The sequence below is a fragment of the Rissa tridactyla genome, chromosome 10 (genome assembly GCF_028500815.1).
Source record: "Rissa tridactyla isolate bRisTri1 chromosome 10, bRisTri1.patW.cur.20221130, whole genome shotgun sequence".
NCBI lineage: Eukaryota > Metazoa > Chordata > Aves > Charadriiformes > Laridae > Rissa > Rissa tridactyla.
In genome coordinates this window covers 2418031-2433538 of record NC_071475.1, presented here as the reverse complement: position 1 = coordinate 2433538, position 15508 = coordinate 2418031, and the positions used below count along the sequence as shown (strand labels likewise).

The window sequence follows — 15508 nt, the reverse complement described above, 5'->3', positions numbered from 1 at the left end:
AAGTCTATGTTGGTGTCATCATAGGTTTTTTTCCTAAAGACTGCCTCTCACTTCATTAGAATTCTAGGATCTTGTAATTGAAAATTCGCTGTAGCTTTATCTTTGCAGTAATACCAAATATCAAGAATACTTTGGGCATGTTTTTTTTTTCCTTACAACTTTAGGGTCCATGCTCGTCCAAATTTGTTCCGTGTTATCTGTCGTGGGTGGTCTTAGTGAGGCAGTAACTTTTTTTTTTTTTGGTGACCAGACAAAAAGGAGTAAGTAGTCACCTACTGAAACCACAGGAACAGCAACCCTGTCTCAGGCCCTGTCAGAACAGGAAATGTGCCTGCATCGAGTGCAGTCTGCTGCGGGGTTTAATAGGCTGCTTTTCTGGTGTCTTCTGTGCTATGTACAGCTGCTACATTAGCACTTAAAGAACTTTATTTTTATGCAATGTTCTAATCTTGAGTTAATAGAACTGTACCATCAGTTTTTACTATTCTAGACTTTGAATGTACGTGCTTTCTGTTGAACTTTGCGATTTTAGCACATACGGTATTTTTTTGTTTTGTGAAAGTTAAACTTTTACTTAGATTGTGGAAATCTCTGGGGCTACCTCATTTTATATCTTATGTAAATTCAACTTAATACATGCATCTGTTAAAGTGCTTTCTGGACAGAATTAATTGTATTCTAGAACCTTGTTTTTGTTATGGTTTTAGATGCCGCACCCAGATGGAGCACCTTCCCATAAAAAGATTTTGAGAACTTTGTTTCTTCCCATTGTTTTACCTTCATCAGTCACATCTGATATGTCACCAATACAGAATAAACTATTGACATACCGAAGATGCAACGAACAGCAAAAGATCCTTAATCAGTTACTGTGAGTTTCATATAATTCAATAAATGTTGAAATTCAAATGAAAGAAACATTGCACACTTGACATCTGAGAAATAATAATGGTGTTTGTTAATTTTAGAGGTTTTTGATGTCACTGTTGCAGTGCTGAACACTTTCCATCTATAATCATTAATAATAGAAGAACATTTGATGGAATCTCTAGTGGTGGTTTTTTTTTTTTTTTTTACAATACACAAAATCTCGTTGACGTATGCTTGTTGGGGTGAGTTGTGAGGAGAAAGTGACCTTCACATTTTGAGTGTTGCTTATGGTAGACTGAAAAAAATCCTTTCTCTTTATGAAAACCTTTTTCAAAGACAATCAGTCTGGGTTACTTGGTTGCTTTTGTAGGAATGATCCAAACATGGGTCTACTTCTAACAGGCTTCTTTGTTGCTATCTTAATGTGTTTGCTGCTGGGCTTGGTGATCTGTGTCACAATCAGAGGAGCACAGCTGCCAATGCGATTGGTAAATTCACATTAAATTGTCTTTCAAGATTTTCATTTGCAAGGGAGGAAAGACAATAGGAAAAGGCTGCTTTCATGTGATTTTTGTAGGTATAGTAGAAAATAGTGGTTTTTTTCTTTTATTATTTTGATATAAATTTATTCCTGAACTATCTGCATTATTTTCAGGAGCTTACTGAAGAAACCCTAGATGTGTCGGTTATCTTGGCATAAACATGAGGATTATGTGGGCTAAGGTTGCATTGTTTGTAGTAGTATTATGACATTTATAGCAACTTGTATTTTCATGTAAAAAATTAAAAAGGTAAGGAAGTCTAATGGTATTTGATAGGATTAAAAAGCTCAGAAAAAAACTGTTTGGCCTTCAGAAGAAGAAATGGAAATTAAAGACCTACATAGTCTTAATTTAACCCATTTTAAGTATTGTCACTGAGATCAATAATTTTATTTTTGTTGGTGTGGGTTTTTAGTGATTCCATTTGCTATGACTAGATTTGGTGATGGTAACCAGTTACTCAACTAATTCTTATGCAATTGATGTTCCACTTTAGTGCCTAAATTTTTAAGGGGCAAGGTATTACAGGTTGAGTTTTTTTTGAAAGATACTTGTGTATGTCCCAAATTGTTGGCCTCACTGGAGCTAGGCAGTGGTATGAAACTAAGTTGCAGGAACAAAGTCTAAGAAGAGTTTATCACAGAAGGGAATCTGATTTGTACCAAAGATAGATGAGGGAGGGTTGCCTTTTTACTTTCTCTTTTTTTTTTTTTCATAATGGTAGCAACAATCACTTATAGAAAGCAGTTAATCTATATCAAAGTTAAAAATAAATGTTTCCCTTATTTTATAACAGCCTTTAAAGTATTGATAGAAATCTAACGAACAAGAAGTCTTTTAATTTTAGCTCTTGGAAAGTAAATCCTGACTTTTTAATGATACCTGCAGTAGCAGAGTGCAGTTTTTAGAATGCGGGTGTTTGGTATGCTGAAAATGTCAGCTATGTTGTAGTGATAACTTACTGTGCAGTAGGATGGCTGCTGACCAGCCATCTGACAAAAAGTGAATATTCTGCTGGAATATTGATTCACTTACATTTTTTTTTTGTACAAAGTGAACTGTCATTTAAATGAGGTCCCATGAAGTAATGATTTGAGTGCATACTTGAAATTGCCAGTCTAACTTACACTTGGGAGTTTTTAGCTGAGATATATTGAGATAAGGCTGGAATATTCTTTGCAAGATAAGTACAGAGTGTATCCCAAAAGGATGGACTGGAATGTTTTAATGTGTAAGGTCAGCAGGACACGCCAACAGGAACCATTAAAAGTTTTCTGACAGTTATGTAGCAATTTATAACCACAGGCAGTAAAAAAGAGCTGGTCTTAAAAAGCTTTAGGAGTTTTGTTCTGCGCATTTTTCTTTTTTTTCTTATAATGCAGTTGGACAAAACCTGTTGTAGTTGGTTGAGAAGTAAGATATAATCCTAACAGGGCAATTGGATGAGATGAATCAAGGCACCTACAGATTGTGATTGTGGCCAAGATAAATGTGGCGCTCTTATATAAGAGAAGACAGAATATGCAAAGGCAACCTTACCTTTTAGCGATCAAAGAGTTGGTAAACATGAAAAAAGAGGTTGCATCCATTAAAATTATAGCATTATTTTTAATATATTATTTGTAGTTTTTCTGCACTTCTCGCCCTGTGTTTTACTTTAGAATTGATCGAGCTTTAGAAGCCTATCGTGTATCCATGGAAGAAAAATATGACAGAGACCCTGTACCTCCTATCCCGGAACTGCCTTCCACTGTGAGAAAGTACTTCTTTAATATTTTAACTGTTTCCTGTTTTGTTCTTTGTTATTGGGGCATTTATGCGTCTTACTTCTTAGTATTTACTTAAAGATATTTATCTCAATCCTTATTAATTCATAAATGTATTTATGTGCTCAAGTAGTCCCATTGAAATCGATACCTGTATAGCTACTGAATAAAGCCTTTATTTAGGAATAATGTTTGTTAAATTTTGTATTTCTGATTTTTTGTTTGTTTTTAATACATTATGATTTTCTGTTCATTTTTATACAGATGAACAGTGAGGAAAAACAACGAAGAGTGAGTTAAATTCTTTCTCCTGCTTTTTTAGAGCAGAAGAGTGAATGGTCTCTATTCAGAGGGGTTGAGTGTGTTATGTGGAATTAATGGTGGTTAAACATGAAAAGCTTTTTCAGGAGTCTTGTTGGTGAAAAATGGAATAGGAAACAAAATAGGAATATTTTCTTGTAGTCCAATGGAAATAAAGTGGCTTTCTATTACAGAAAGTATGTCCATCCGTAATTTAAGTTTTGATTAAACCTTAGTTAAAGATCATTGCTTAGAAAAAAATTCTGACTGGCTTCAGGATTTTTTCAGTTGAGGTCATAGATTGTATTTTGCCTGTACATAAAGTAGTCTTTGACATTGTTCACCTGATATGAAGAACATGTACAAATCCTGGAATTTGTGTATGGCTTTTAAAATAAGACTTTATTTCTGAGAGCCACTTTAAACTCAAATTAGCACTGAAATATTTATATTAAGTAGCTTAAGGGAACATCTATTTTTCGTAGCTGGTGTTAGGAAAACTCATTCTGAAGACGAGAGATTCGTATCCCTTTTTGTTTTATAACAAAGCTATCACTCAAAAGCACAAATATGTATTTCTTTGGCCAAAAAAGCCCTATTTGTGCATACTTTTTGCCAGATAAATGTTTGTCCAAAGACCAATAACAGGAACCTTGAACTGTTTTATTGTCAGTCATAAACTTCAGCAGAGAACGGAGGGCAATGCCATACTTTGTATTTAAGCACTGAGACAGCGAGACCATCTTAACAACCATAGAGCAGCTTTTAGTGTACTAGTCAGTGAATACTGAAAAGATTAGATTATGTCACCTGTCGTTAAGTATAAGAAATGGTGAATAAAAAAATACTTGATTGTCAAGCCTAACGCAAAAATATTTACAAAGGCAATTATTAGACCCTGACAATATTGTCCTTTCAGACAAACTATCTCTTTATGAAGAAGCGTGTGCAAAGTAATCCGATGGTTCCCATTCAGCAGCAGTGGCTAATGTCTGTGCTCACATTGGTGCCACAGTCGCTTATGGAAGGCAAAGGTAGAGAGCTGTTAACTGAAAAGCTTTTAGGAGAGATAATAAGGGATTATGAAATGAGCATGAAAAGATGTATGGGTAAGTACCATAAGCTACACAGTACTAATATTAATATATTAATGTATGTATTAATATATTAATGTATATATATTATATAAGTTGTTCCATGTTCTCTGTCTGAAAATAATTTTTCTAGATTGTTCTTTCAGCCAGGCCTGATCTTTATAATTAACCACTCATTTATCTTTTGCTGCCTCATCAAATGTGTATTAGCTGTAACATTTAAGGCAAACCTTGCTGATTTTATTTGGACTAGTAAAAAGTTAACCAGCCAAAGGTATAGTTCAAGCAAGAACAAAGGCAGCTGTAGGCTTCATGAGAAAAAGGTTGATTGCTGGTGACCTTATTTCATTACGTCTTTAACCTGTTTAGTGAATTTGATGCAAGAATGTGTAGCTGTTTTCTACTAAAGAAAGCAGAAACTTTTTATGTACTAGTCTTTTTTCTTTTTTTTTCTTTTCTTGCCTCTTCAGGAACAGCAGCTTTTTTAAAGCTGTTCATCAAAAAGTGCATCCCTAAGTCTTCTCATCCTGCTTTCTATGCATGAGGAAGTTTGCAACAAAAATCTGCAAAGATAATTAGCTGTTTTCAGCTATCACTCATGCAACTCAGTTAGATTTTTAAACTTCTTTAAGAGTCATGAATTGGAATTTTGAAAGTGTATTCCCTTGAAGTTATGTCTTTTTTTATTTGCATTTATAGTATCTGAAATCTGGAATTGAGACACATTTTGTCAGCATTTTGGTGGATGGCTGATCTTTTTAAAAAAGGCAGATTAAAAAAATACACAATTTAACATGGGACTAACTTCTTCGTAGTGTTATCAGTGGAATAATTATAGTATCCCACTATAATTATATTAAACAAAATTGCCATAAATACTTAGAATTATAGAATATCTCAAGTTGGAAGAGACACATAAGGATCATCCAACTGCCCACTCCTCGCAGGACAGCCTAACACTAAACCAAACGACTAAGGGCATCATCCAGATGCTCCTTGAACTCTGACAGGCTTGGTGCTGTGACCACTTCCCTGGGGACCCTGTTCCAGTGACTGACCACACTCTAAGTGAAGAAATAGCTAAAGAAAGAATTATTTAAACACTAGTCTATCTGAAAACCTTCATAAATAGGGGACAGAATTGGAATTAAGCCACCTGAATCTGTACATATATATTTAGCAAAAGCTATGATTTTGAGTTAGTTTTAGGAGAGTGTGTATTGAATACTTGGGTGATACAGTTACCTTTCCATCCTACTATGTGCTTGGTTCAACCTGAAGAAAGACTTAGGAAGTACAGTGCCTATTGAATATGGCTTAATTTTCTTCTAATGTTCATATTTATTATTTTTTTTCTTAGTGCGAAATGTTCTTATTAAACCAGATGTAAAAGGACTTGAAGATGAAGAGGAGGCACCTTTGCCTTTATTACCTCTGTGAGTGAATTATGTTAGCAAATAACCCACTGGCAAAACGCACTCAGCTGCCTGAGTAAAATTCTTGTTGAGCTGCATGAACAGAGTTATGGCACATTATTAATTCTGGGGTCCCTTAATGAGACTTTTTTTTTTTCTGTCTGTAGATGATCTTACATTTGAACATCTTATATGTGAATGCTTTGCAAAGTTTTAGCACTGACAGTGTTTTATTACTGTTGTTAAAGTTACATAGAGTAAATGAGACTTCTGAATGCCCAGACACCGAAGTCATATTGCAGTGACCTGTGGAATGAAATGTGTGTGTCTGGGGCAGTTTACTGTCAGTCACCAGCATTGTACAATACTTTAACGTGATGAAATTGCATCTGTTGCCAAGGTTTCATATAACTTTGTATTATGCTCTGCCAAAATAGAGGAGGAATTCAGGTAGACAGAATATAATTATCTAAAATGTACAATTTGCTGAAGCACCAGAATGTGTGCCATCTACATATTGATGACAAATACTTCCTGTTAGCAGTTGTTGAAGTCAGAAGTTTACATTGAAAGAGCTTCAAGGAAGAACAGGTGATCTGAAAATACTCCGGACTGTAAAACATGGTTGATCTGACAGAGTATCTTTATGGCTTCCACTGTATCATATTGTGGATATGTGTGTGGCACTTAAATAACTATTCGTGTTAGGGAATAAGCTTTTAATACTACTTTCTATATATAAGAATGTTTTATTCAAGTATTGCTTGAGGCTCTTCACTTTTTGTTTGTTTGTTTTGGTGGTTGTGGGTTTTGGGATTTTTTTCAGAGGCCTGGATTTTTCTACACCATGGCATAACAGTTTTATCCAAGCAAAAAATCAAATGCTTTCCAACTTGCACATTCTCCACCCCACAATGAAAACTCTACTGGATTTTGGTTGTGCAGCATTCTCTACCTTTTATATAGTGGATTTCTCAAGTTTCAGGTAATGTCTGTTTTGGTGAATTATTAACCCGTATAAGTTTTTGAAGCTGGATAAGAAGAGTTTCTTCAATTCTATTATTTATCAGAGGCGTTTTTATATAATAAATTTCTTCAATGTGTCATTTAATGTTCTTTGAGTAGGTTACTTTGTGTTATGACACATTTAACTTTTCTTCTGTTGTGTGTAAATATTGTATTGATACTTAAATTGCTGGTAGTATCAGCCCTTTTGATTTATGTTTTGCCTTTAATTCTGTAAAGGTCTCCTCATTATTTATTTAATCTTATTGCCATGATCCCCACAGAAGTGTGGTTGAAGCAGCATTTGAAAAATTGACTTCTAGTAGTATTACTATCTGTAGGGAATTCTATGCTGTGGAATAATTACTAAATTGGCCAAAAATACAAAAGTACAGCATTGTTCACACATTAAGGAAAAGTATAAAATCAAGAGGCTTCTGAGGTAGAAAACAGCCTGCTTGCTATCTGGAGCCAACATTTTGTCAAATTTTGATGAAATGCTGTCCTTTGTGTGAACTTTGCTCATTATAATGTCATTATAATACCAAAACACACCTCCATCCTGAAGGCTACCCGCCTCCAAGGTGCGACCACTCCTTCTTGAGTCTGCGCCCTGAATTTCTCATAAACTATACCTTTAATTGTGAAGCGAGAGAATTTTACACCAATCATAATAAAAGTATGTGTAACTAAAGTCACTCAACCTCCACCTTGAAGATAACAAATAGTATAAAAATAGCCCAAAAGAGGGGGGATATCAGGGAAGACACCATCGTGAAGAACTCCATCACTGACTTCAGGGATCAGTTGGCGGGCTGAGCCTTTCTTCCCCCCCCATAGGGACGCCTGTGTGTAAGACTTAGATTATACCGAGTGCTTTCTCGGGAAACTTAGAAATTTTGCTAGAGAATCTCTTTCCTACATTTATAGCCAGGCTATATCATTTGTAACTTTGTCGTGTGTTTTGTATATGTAACAATACTTTCATTTGCACATGCTTTGCAGACAGTGTATTTATCGCCGGCAATCCTAAAAACCTATATATCTGTTGTTTAAACAAACTGTACTGTTTAAGTAGCTAGTTGTTTCGGTTTCTCATTGAATGCGACCAAAGACTCTAGAGTGGTCGTGCTAGTTCAGGAGCACGACTAGACTGAAGGTGCAGTCCACTACTAGTGTATCCAAATCATAATAGTTTAATACATATTAAACGCGATTGGACTGATAGTGCTGAATTGGGCATCACTCAGAAATTAAACCTAGCCGCACCTAGCCTCCCACTTCGGTGAGGAGTGTTAGAACACAAGGGGGTTTATTTTCTGCCAAAACCGCTTTGCCCCTTTCACGCAACATATGCTAACCCTAAAGATCAGATTTCTTGCTAGATTTCATTGGTTGCATTTCATTTTTAATCTTGGAACTTTTAATTTTCATAATTTTCAAAATCTTTTTCCTCATTATTTTTTCTGGTAACCCTTCTTTATTTCCTGGGGTCTGGGGTGGTTTTTTCCTCATTTAAATCTATGGAAGTGATGCTTAGATTCCCATTGTGCTTTGTGCTAAAAAACAATGGGTTTGTAATACGGTATAGATTATGGTTACTTTACTCCCTTTTAATTTTGTTTATGAAGTTGCCTGTAACTTTCTTTTTTAGATTGAAAGGGCCGGTTGACTGTGAATCTTTAAAGACTGATGTCTCTCTAAGTTGTTCTAAAGCAGAAGAGAAGATATTGAATACGTGGTATCAAAGAGTTATCAGCCTCTTTACCCAGGAGAACGCATTGAAAGATGTAAAGTTGGATCAGGTTGACCCTTTTTATAACTGTGTGTCTATGCTTATGTCTAATCAGGTAAAAATCTTTCCTCTCTGTGATAAACTTAATGTGAAATTTAGATAATTTTAATGAGTCAGCATATTATATGATATGGGGCCTTTTTTATTATTTAACTGTTAGCCATCTGTTGCACGTAATCCAGTAAAGTATTCCAAGTGTTAAATATTTGTAACTTCCTTCACTTAAAATAAATACAGGGTCTTGTCTGCTTCTTTTTCTTCTATGTTCTTCTGTGTTTTTTAGACACAGAAAATGTATTCGTTCAAGCAACTAGAATGTAATTAGCTTAAAGAAGGAAGTATCTCAGTGTTCTCAGGACCCTTGCTATCACTGGTCTTGGCACTACAGTTACATGTCATATATTAGCAAAATGAACAAAACCTGGTCTCTCTCCCTCAAAAGCAAACATACTTACACAAACAGACTGAAAGTCCAGCTCTGCAAAATTTCCAAACACAATTTTTTTTTTCTGTGGAAAATGATACCGCAGGGGTTTGTGAGTTAATTTTTTTTTTTTCTTCCTGATTATGGAAGTTATATGAAGTGTTTCTCAGTTAATTTTGTTTTGGTAAATTCCAGTTGTTTTGTTTGCTAATAATAGTAACACAAGAACGTTCAAATGAGATCACTGATTTCAGACCGAGATAATTGTTTTTCAAGTTCTTAGTTTACTGAAAATTAAAAATCCTTTAATTTCCAGTTAACGTAAAGCATCTGTTGTTTACATTGTTCTATTTAAGAATATAATAATCAGTGGGAATATATATGTTCAGCAGTTCGAAAAGGCAGTAATTTTTAGGATTAAACCTTTATTTACTTTGTAGAAAAATAATGTAACAATAGTCTACTCAAATCAGTCTCATATTAAAGAAAAAGTCAGAGGAAAGTGCATTCCAGATACTTCATTTATTTTTAAAGTGTGTATTAGTAACAGACTTGCATTTGTAGCAAAAATAATTGCATGGGCTTTTCTGAAATGTTTGTTTACTTGTTCATTAGTTTACATCCTTTAAGGGTTGTGACTAATGCCCACTGAAGTCATTAGAAGAATTCACATTCCTTTGGTTATCCATGAATCAGGCCAAAAAGTGCTAAAATTAATGGAAATCCTGGCTTACTGAATGAAGGGAAAGTAGGATGGGGCTTTCTGTTCTTTCAACTAATAGGACATATGTGTTATTACCTAGCTGAAAGAATTATTGAGAAGAACAGTTGAAGCTTTTGTGAAACTTTTTGATCCTGAAGACAGAAATTGTCTACCGTTATTTCAGATGGAATTGACTCTTGATGAAAATAAAATGGAGTTTTATCCAAGCTTCCAAGACCTAGAAGAAGCAATTCTATTTATAGTAAATCGTATAGGACAGACTCTCCAGGTGTGCTTTTATCTTTATTTAAATATGTAAATGCTAAGTTGTTAAGCATGTGAAAATATTAGTAATTTAGGACTCTGACTACCATAGTAATGGGAAGCAGAATGCAACTTGAGGGGTGTGTATTTTCCATGAGCATTCTGCAGGTCACAGCATGAATCTTGATGCCCTGTGGAACTCTAGGCTCTGAAACTCATTTTATTATTCCTTGTTCATGAAAAATAGGTACACATGCTACTGGTTTTTTTTATTTTGCTGTTTTAATCTGCAAATCTGTGTACAAATTAATGTCTACAAATTAACTGCCTACTTGTTCATTAAATAGAAGTCAGGCTGAAAATTTACCCAGGAAAGAAGACTAGTTAGAATATAATAGAAATATAATTAGCACCTTAGTTAAAGTGTGATGATTTACAATAAACTTGCAGAGAAAGACAAGGAATATTACAGTTGATATTCCTTTTTTTTTTTTTTTTTTCCTAAGAAAATGCAAAGCCTCAAATCCCTAACAACTAATATATACAAAATCTAAAGGTTTATGTTTTAGTAACTGATCTGTGACTCCCGGGAAGACAGCCTTTCTGGGGGCTTTAGTGTATCCCTGTGGACTGAGTGTTGGCCTTTAATCATACATGATGGTACTTTCAGAGAAGTGTTTTGGATTTAGTTTGGTGAGTTTGCACATAGGATAGAATTTAATTTTATGTAAGATTAGATATTTTTTTTTTTGTTCCTTTTACATGTTTCCTGATAAATGTTTTAATCAGGAAGAGTTGTTCCAGGTGTGTATGAAGCACCTGGCCTTGGTCACAATTAGGGTCTCATACTTTTCTGATACAGTGTCTTCTGCAGGTTGCAGCTTACTTTTAAAATATATGTATCCCCGCATTGCTTTTCAAAATTTAAGTAATCAGAACTTGCACTTATATTAGAACATCCAGACAATACGTTCGTGGCTAATGGGAGGCACTACAACTCTGGACGCTGAGCTTCCTAATCACGTCATCGTATGGGCTACATCTACACTGAAAAAATCTATTAGAGACAACTTAGAAGGTCCAAAGGAGTATTTTGAAAACTATGGTGAGTGGTAGAAGAGTGTTTAAATAACTGTGTTACTTCTTTCAAACAGGGGCTTTACTGTGCAGCATGTGTGTTATAATAATATTAATATAACATTGTTGAATTGTAGTTGAAAGGTATGGCTGGCTTGTAGATGGGACTGCACAGGCACGGATAGAAAGATTTGAAGCAGAAGAACACAGTTTTGATGAATACACTGCTGTAAGTTTTAATTCTACATTTTATATATAATTTTTACTATACGTACAGCAATAAGAAGAAGGGAACAGAGGATAACAGGTGCTTAGCCTCTAGCTATTATTTTGTCTACCTGCAAATCTACAACATTTTTTTTTCCCCCTAAAAGTCTGTGGTCAATAGAAAAGAAAAATATTTATTTTCTTCAATGTGTAATACTTATTCATGCAGCCAAGTATTTAAATAACAGCTCTGAAGTGTAAAATGTAATGTTTTTCTGAAGTTCATAGATGAGTTCTTCACCCTCAAGAAGGAAATCTTGAGTTTACCAGAGAAGGCTCATTTCCCTATGATTTGTTTGAATTGTGAGGATTTAAAGCAAGGTTTGGCTAGTAACGCAAGCACCTTCGCAAAAATGCTAATGGACAGAATAGTTGCAAATCACAGAGAGCAAAATGAAAAGTAAGTAGAATTTTTTGCTTGTGAATGCTATATATGTTAAATGCAGAATAAAAAGGTGTAGAAAAAATGCAAATATACCATACTCCTGTTCAATGAAGACTCTTGGATAACTAATGATCTCATGCAAGTTGCACCAGCTGATGTATTTTTTCCTCTGTTTTAGACTCAAAAGCTAGTAGGAGAACTTAGTAATAGAATTGGATAACAGAGGAGTGAAAAGATCAAAGGGCTTTGTTACTCTTCTGGCTTTTTAAGTGTGAAATACAGTACTGCTGCACTGCCAAAGAGGAGACTAGCTAGATTCTCTTATTACATGACAGATACCTCTAGATTTTCATAAATAGTGACAAATAATAATACTGATCAATTCTAAAGGTTGATTTGCAGATATGGATTAAATCATGAGTTGAAGTCATATTAAATTGTTTGGTTAAAATGAAGAATTATAGTCAAGTTTTACAGTGATTACACATTACCAAAATGACAAAATATTTACTAGTAAAGTGTTTGTGTGTATGCTAATGATACTGTGCTTCTAATTCTGTTAAAGCTGAGCTTGAAGCCAGTCACACCAAAATCTTAAAATGTTGATATTTTATGTTGAATAAATTTATAGGATATGCAGGGAATTTGAAGCAATTAAGGAACGTGCATTAAAAGTCCCTGAGACAACAGAGGAAATGGTGGAAGCAAGAGCTTACATAAAGAAGGTCAAAACCAAAGGTATTCAGGACCTGTTGTTAAGGATCAAGGTAAATGGCTGTCCTTTAACTCCCGTAATCTTTTACCAAACATGCTGGCCAGTGAAAATACAGAATTCATTCTGGAGTGCAGAGACTTTCGTCTGATCATGCTGCATGTATGAATAAACTGTACCCTCAGTAATTATTTAATTTCCGGTTAACGTAAAGCATCTGTTGTTTACATTGTTCTATTTAAGAATATAATAATCAGTGGGAATATATATGTTCAGCAGTTCGAAAAGGCAGTAAATATAACACACATTTATTCTGCAGAATTTATATTTTTTATATTTTTAATCATATTAGGATTTTTGCATGTAGGTTTACAGGCCATGGGAGTCATATTTAGTGAAGTAAACTCAAGAATGGGGCAGGGATTTGAATAACTTTTTATATGTGTTTTGAATATTCTGTTGGCTGAAGTAGCTCTGAATTCTGAAAAGTCCATAAAATGTAGACTTCTGTTTTATCTTTTTTAGATAATATTATCCTATCATATAGTTTAAACAGACCTATGATACCCCAAGTTTTGTGAAATCTCTCTTTATAGGAGTGCTATCGGCAAATGGATTACTTCTTAGATGTTTTTTTATTTGCTCCTGAAGACATTGCACTGAATGCAACAGTTCTATTATGGCCAAAGAAGATTAACTCTATTTTTGATGAGCATGATGATGTAAGAGCATTTTCTTGGTTTATGGTATATTTTGGCTTGTTAGACTTCTCACTTACTTGAGCTATTTATTTCCTCAGCAGGCTAAATGTATCTACACATACAATGCAAACCATACTAATTTAGACATGCATAAATAACATATTTCCAGGTTTTTATATCATCAGATGGCTTTTTCTGGTATACTGTGAAAATTGTCACTGTAACTTAAAACCTTCAGCAAGTCTTACTATCTGAATTTGTTTGTGGTCTAGATACTAGTACTAGGTAATTCATAGGAAGGTGGAATTTCACTACACTGCAGTTGACTAGTACTGAAAATGTAACTGCCAGGCTCTTAATAGAGTTAGTGCTCTGGACAGGAAGTCATTGAGTTGAAATGATATTTTGTTCTGTCAATAAAAAACAGTGGGAAAAGTGTCTTTTAGGTAGCACTCATTAATAGAAAATATGCAACATCTAATCCTCTCTGTGTAACTGTAGATTACTTTCTTCCACTTGTCTGTATTCATCTTGCTAGCATTCGTTCTCTGTGGCCGTGATACAGTTAAGTCAAGCCTTTTGGTGTTCTCTTGCTTATCTATAGTAATTTAGCATAGATCTAATAATTTTTTCTGAAAATATTTAGGAATTAATGATTAACACTTTAAAATAAAAATATCAATCTCTCTTAAATATCATAATGGAGGATTTTGATACTAAGGAGTATGTCCAAGGATAGTAAATATGCGTCTTACTTAAAACATACCCAGCTTGGGAGACTGCTATGTCTGTAAAATATTTTGATTGCATGTTGCCTTGCCGTTCTTTTAATCCCAAAAAACAAATGAGTGAAATTAATTTTCTATTTGTTCACAGAGAGTCCATGGTGCTTGTTCCAATTCTTTTTAATGAAAATGGTAGTACAGAGTGTATCTGACTTAGAGTTGCTCAGGAGTGTATCTCTCTAGAGCTGACTATCTAGCAACTCGCATTGTGCTAGAGCTTGAGGACAAGAATAGTTTACATCTTTTTATAAGTCCACATATTTGCGTTTTATACTCTCAGATATGAGTCCATTCTTATTCTAATGCAGTAGGAAAGGACTGGTTCCTCCTTTGGAGAAGTTCTCTTTGTCCTCTTCACAATTTTTGCGTGGCAGTAGGTGTCCTTGTCTAAGGAGATCTCCACTGCCTCGGTTGGTTTCTTGTTTGATACCTTAAAAATAACCCCTCTATATGCAGACCCTGTGCTTTAGAGTGGTCTTACATTACAGAATTTCTGCCTTCTATAGAAGTAGGTGTATGTGGCATAGCATTGGCTTTAAACAACTGTAGATGTCCTCTTTCAGTAAAACACTGAATTCCAAAGATGAGACTCTCTGTCATTTGGTTGTTGGGTTTTTTTAATACTTTCCTATCTTTTGGAGGCCTTTAAGGCAGTCGTAACTGCTATGGTTATTGAGATAAGGGTTCCATGTTAACATATAGAGGTTGCACACACTTAAATGGGATATACAGAAAGCAACTCTTGAATAAATTTCAAGTATTGTAAGAGTAGTAATTTATCTGTATTTTTTGTTTTCTGTCTGTTTGTGCTAAATATTTAGTTTAGATGGTACTACGTATGTTAATAATTGAAAGGATTTACAACCACTTTTGCATTGCTTTTTTTACAATTAAAAAATAAATCAATTGTTTTGTAGCTGGTTGAACAGTCTAAATGTAAAGCAGAGCAAGAACTAATACATAAATGTGAGAAACTGATGGTGGAATTAGACAGGCTGGCGCGTTCTGTGGCAGAGTTTGAAGAATACTCAGAACTGGATTGCATGCAACAGGTCTGATTAACATTTAGTATAAAATGGGTAGAAATGTTTTGTATGTTTAATACACAGGGATCGTGGAAGAAACTTAGAATTGAAAGTAATCCGTTATTTTGACAAATGTGAACTAAAACCTTTACTATCCTCTTGCTGCATCAAACAAACTCAAAATGATTCCTGTGTCTGTCCCTCTGTCCCCCTCCCCCCTTTATTTGTATTACATTAGCAATAACATTTGACTTAAAGGAAAGTTTTACTATAAAGTTGTTCTTAAATTGATTGAAAGGTAATCCCAGAAAGGACTGAGATAAAACAGGTGTGTAAAGTGAATGATTTTTTTTTTTACTCAGGTTTATATAAAGCATG

General features: G+C 34.5%; 1 protein-coding gene across 3 annotated transcripts in view; it reads left to right on the top strand.

Annotated features, from left to right (window-relative positions):
• DNAH12 (dynein axonemal heavy chain 12) overlaps positions 1-15508 on the top strand; it is a 72321-nt gene that overhangs the window by 2270 nt on the left and 54543 nt on the right. For 2 of the 3 annotated variants that reach the window (XM_054216022.1, XM_054216023.1), the window contains 14 exons: positions 708-871; positions 3074-3164; positions 3443-3469; positions 4398-4587; positions 5933-6008; positions 6814-6972; positions 8647-8842; positions 10015-10203; positions 11133-11283; positions 11393-11484; positions 11744-11922; positions 12539-12674; positions 13216-13341; positions 15023-15157. In XM_054216022.1, the coding sequence (XP_054071997.1) occupies positions 708-871; positions 3074-3164; positions 3443-3469; positions 4398-4587; positions 5933-6008; positions 6814-6972; positions 8647-8842; positions 10015-10203; positions 11133-11283; positions 11393-11484; positions 11744-11922; positions 12539-12674; positions 13216-13341; positions 15023-15157 (1911 nt within the window). The remainder of the gene's footprint in view (positions 1-707; positions 872-3073; positions 3165-3442; positions 3470-4397; positions 4588-5932; positions 6009-6813; positions 6973-8646; positions 8843-10014; positions 10204-11132; positions 11284-11392; positions 11485-11743; positions 11923-12538; positions 12675-13215; positions 13342-15022; positions 15158-15508) is intronic. The other variant, XM_054216024.1, reaches the window with a different exon arrangement.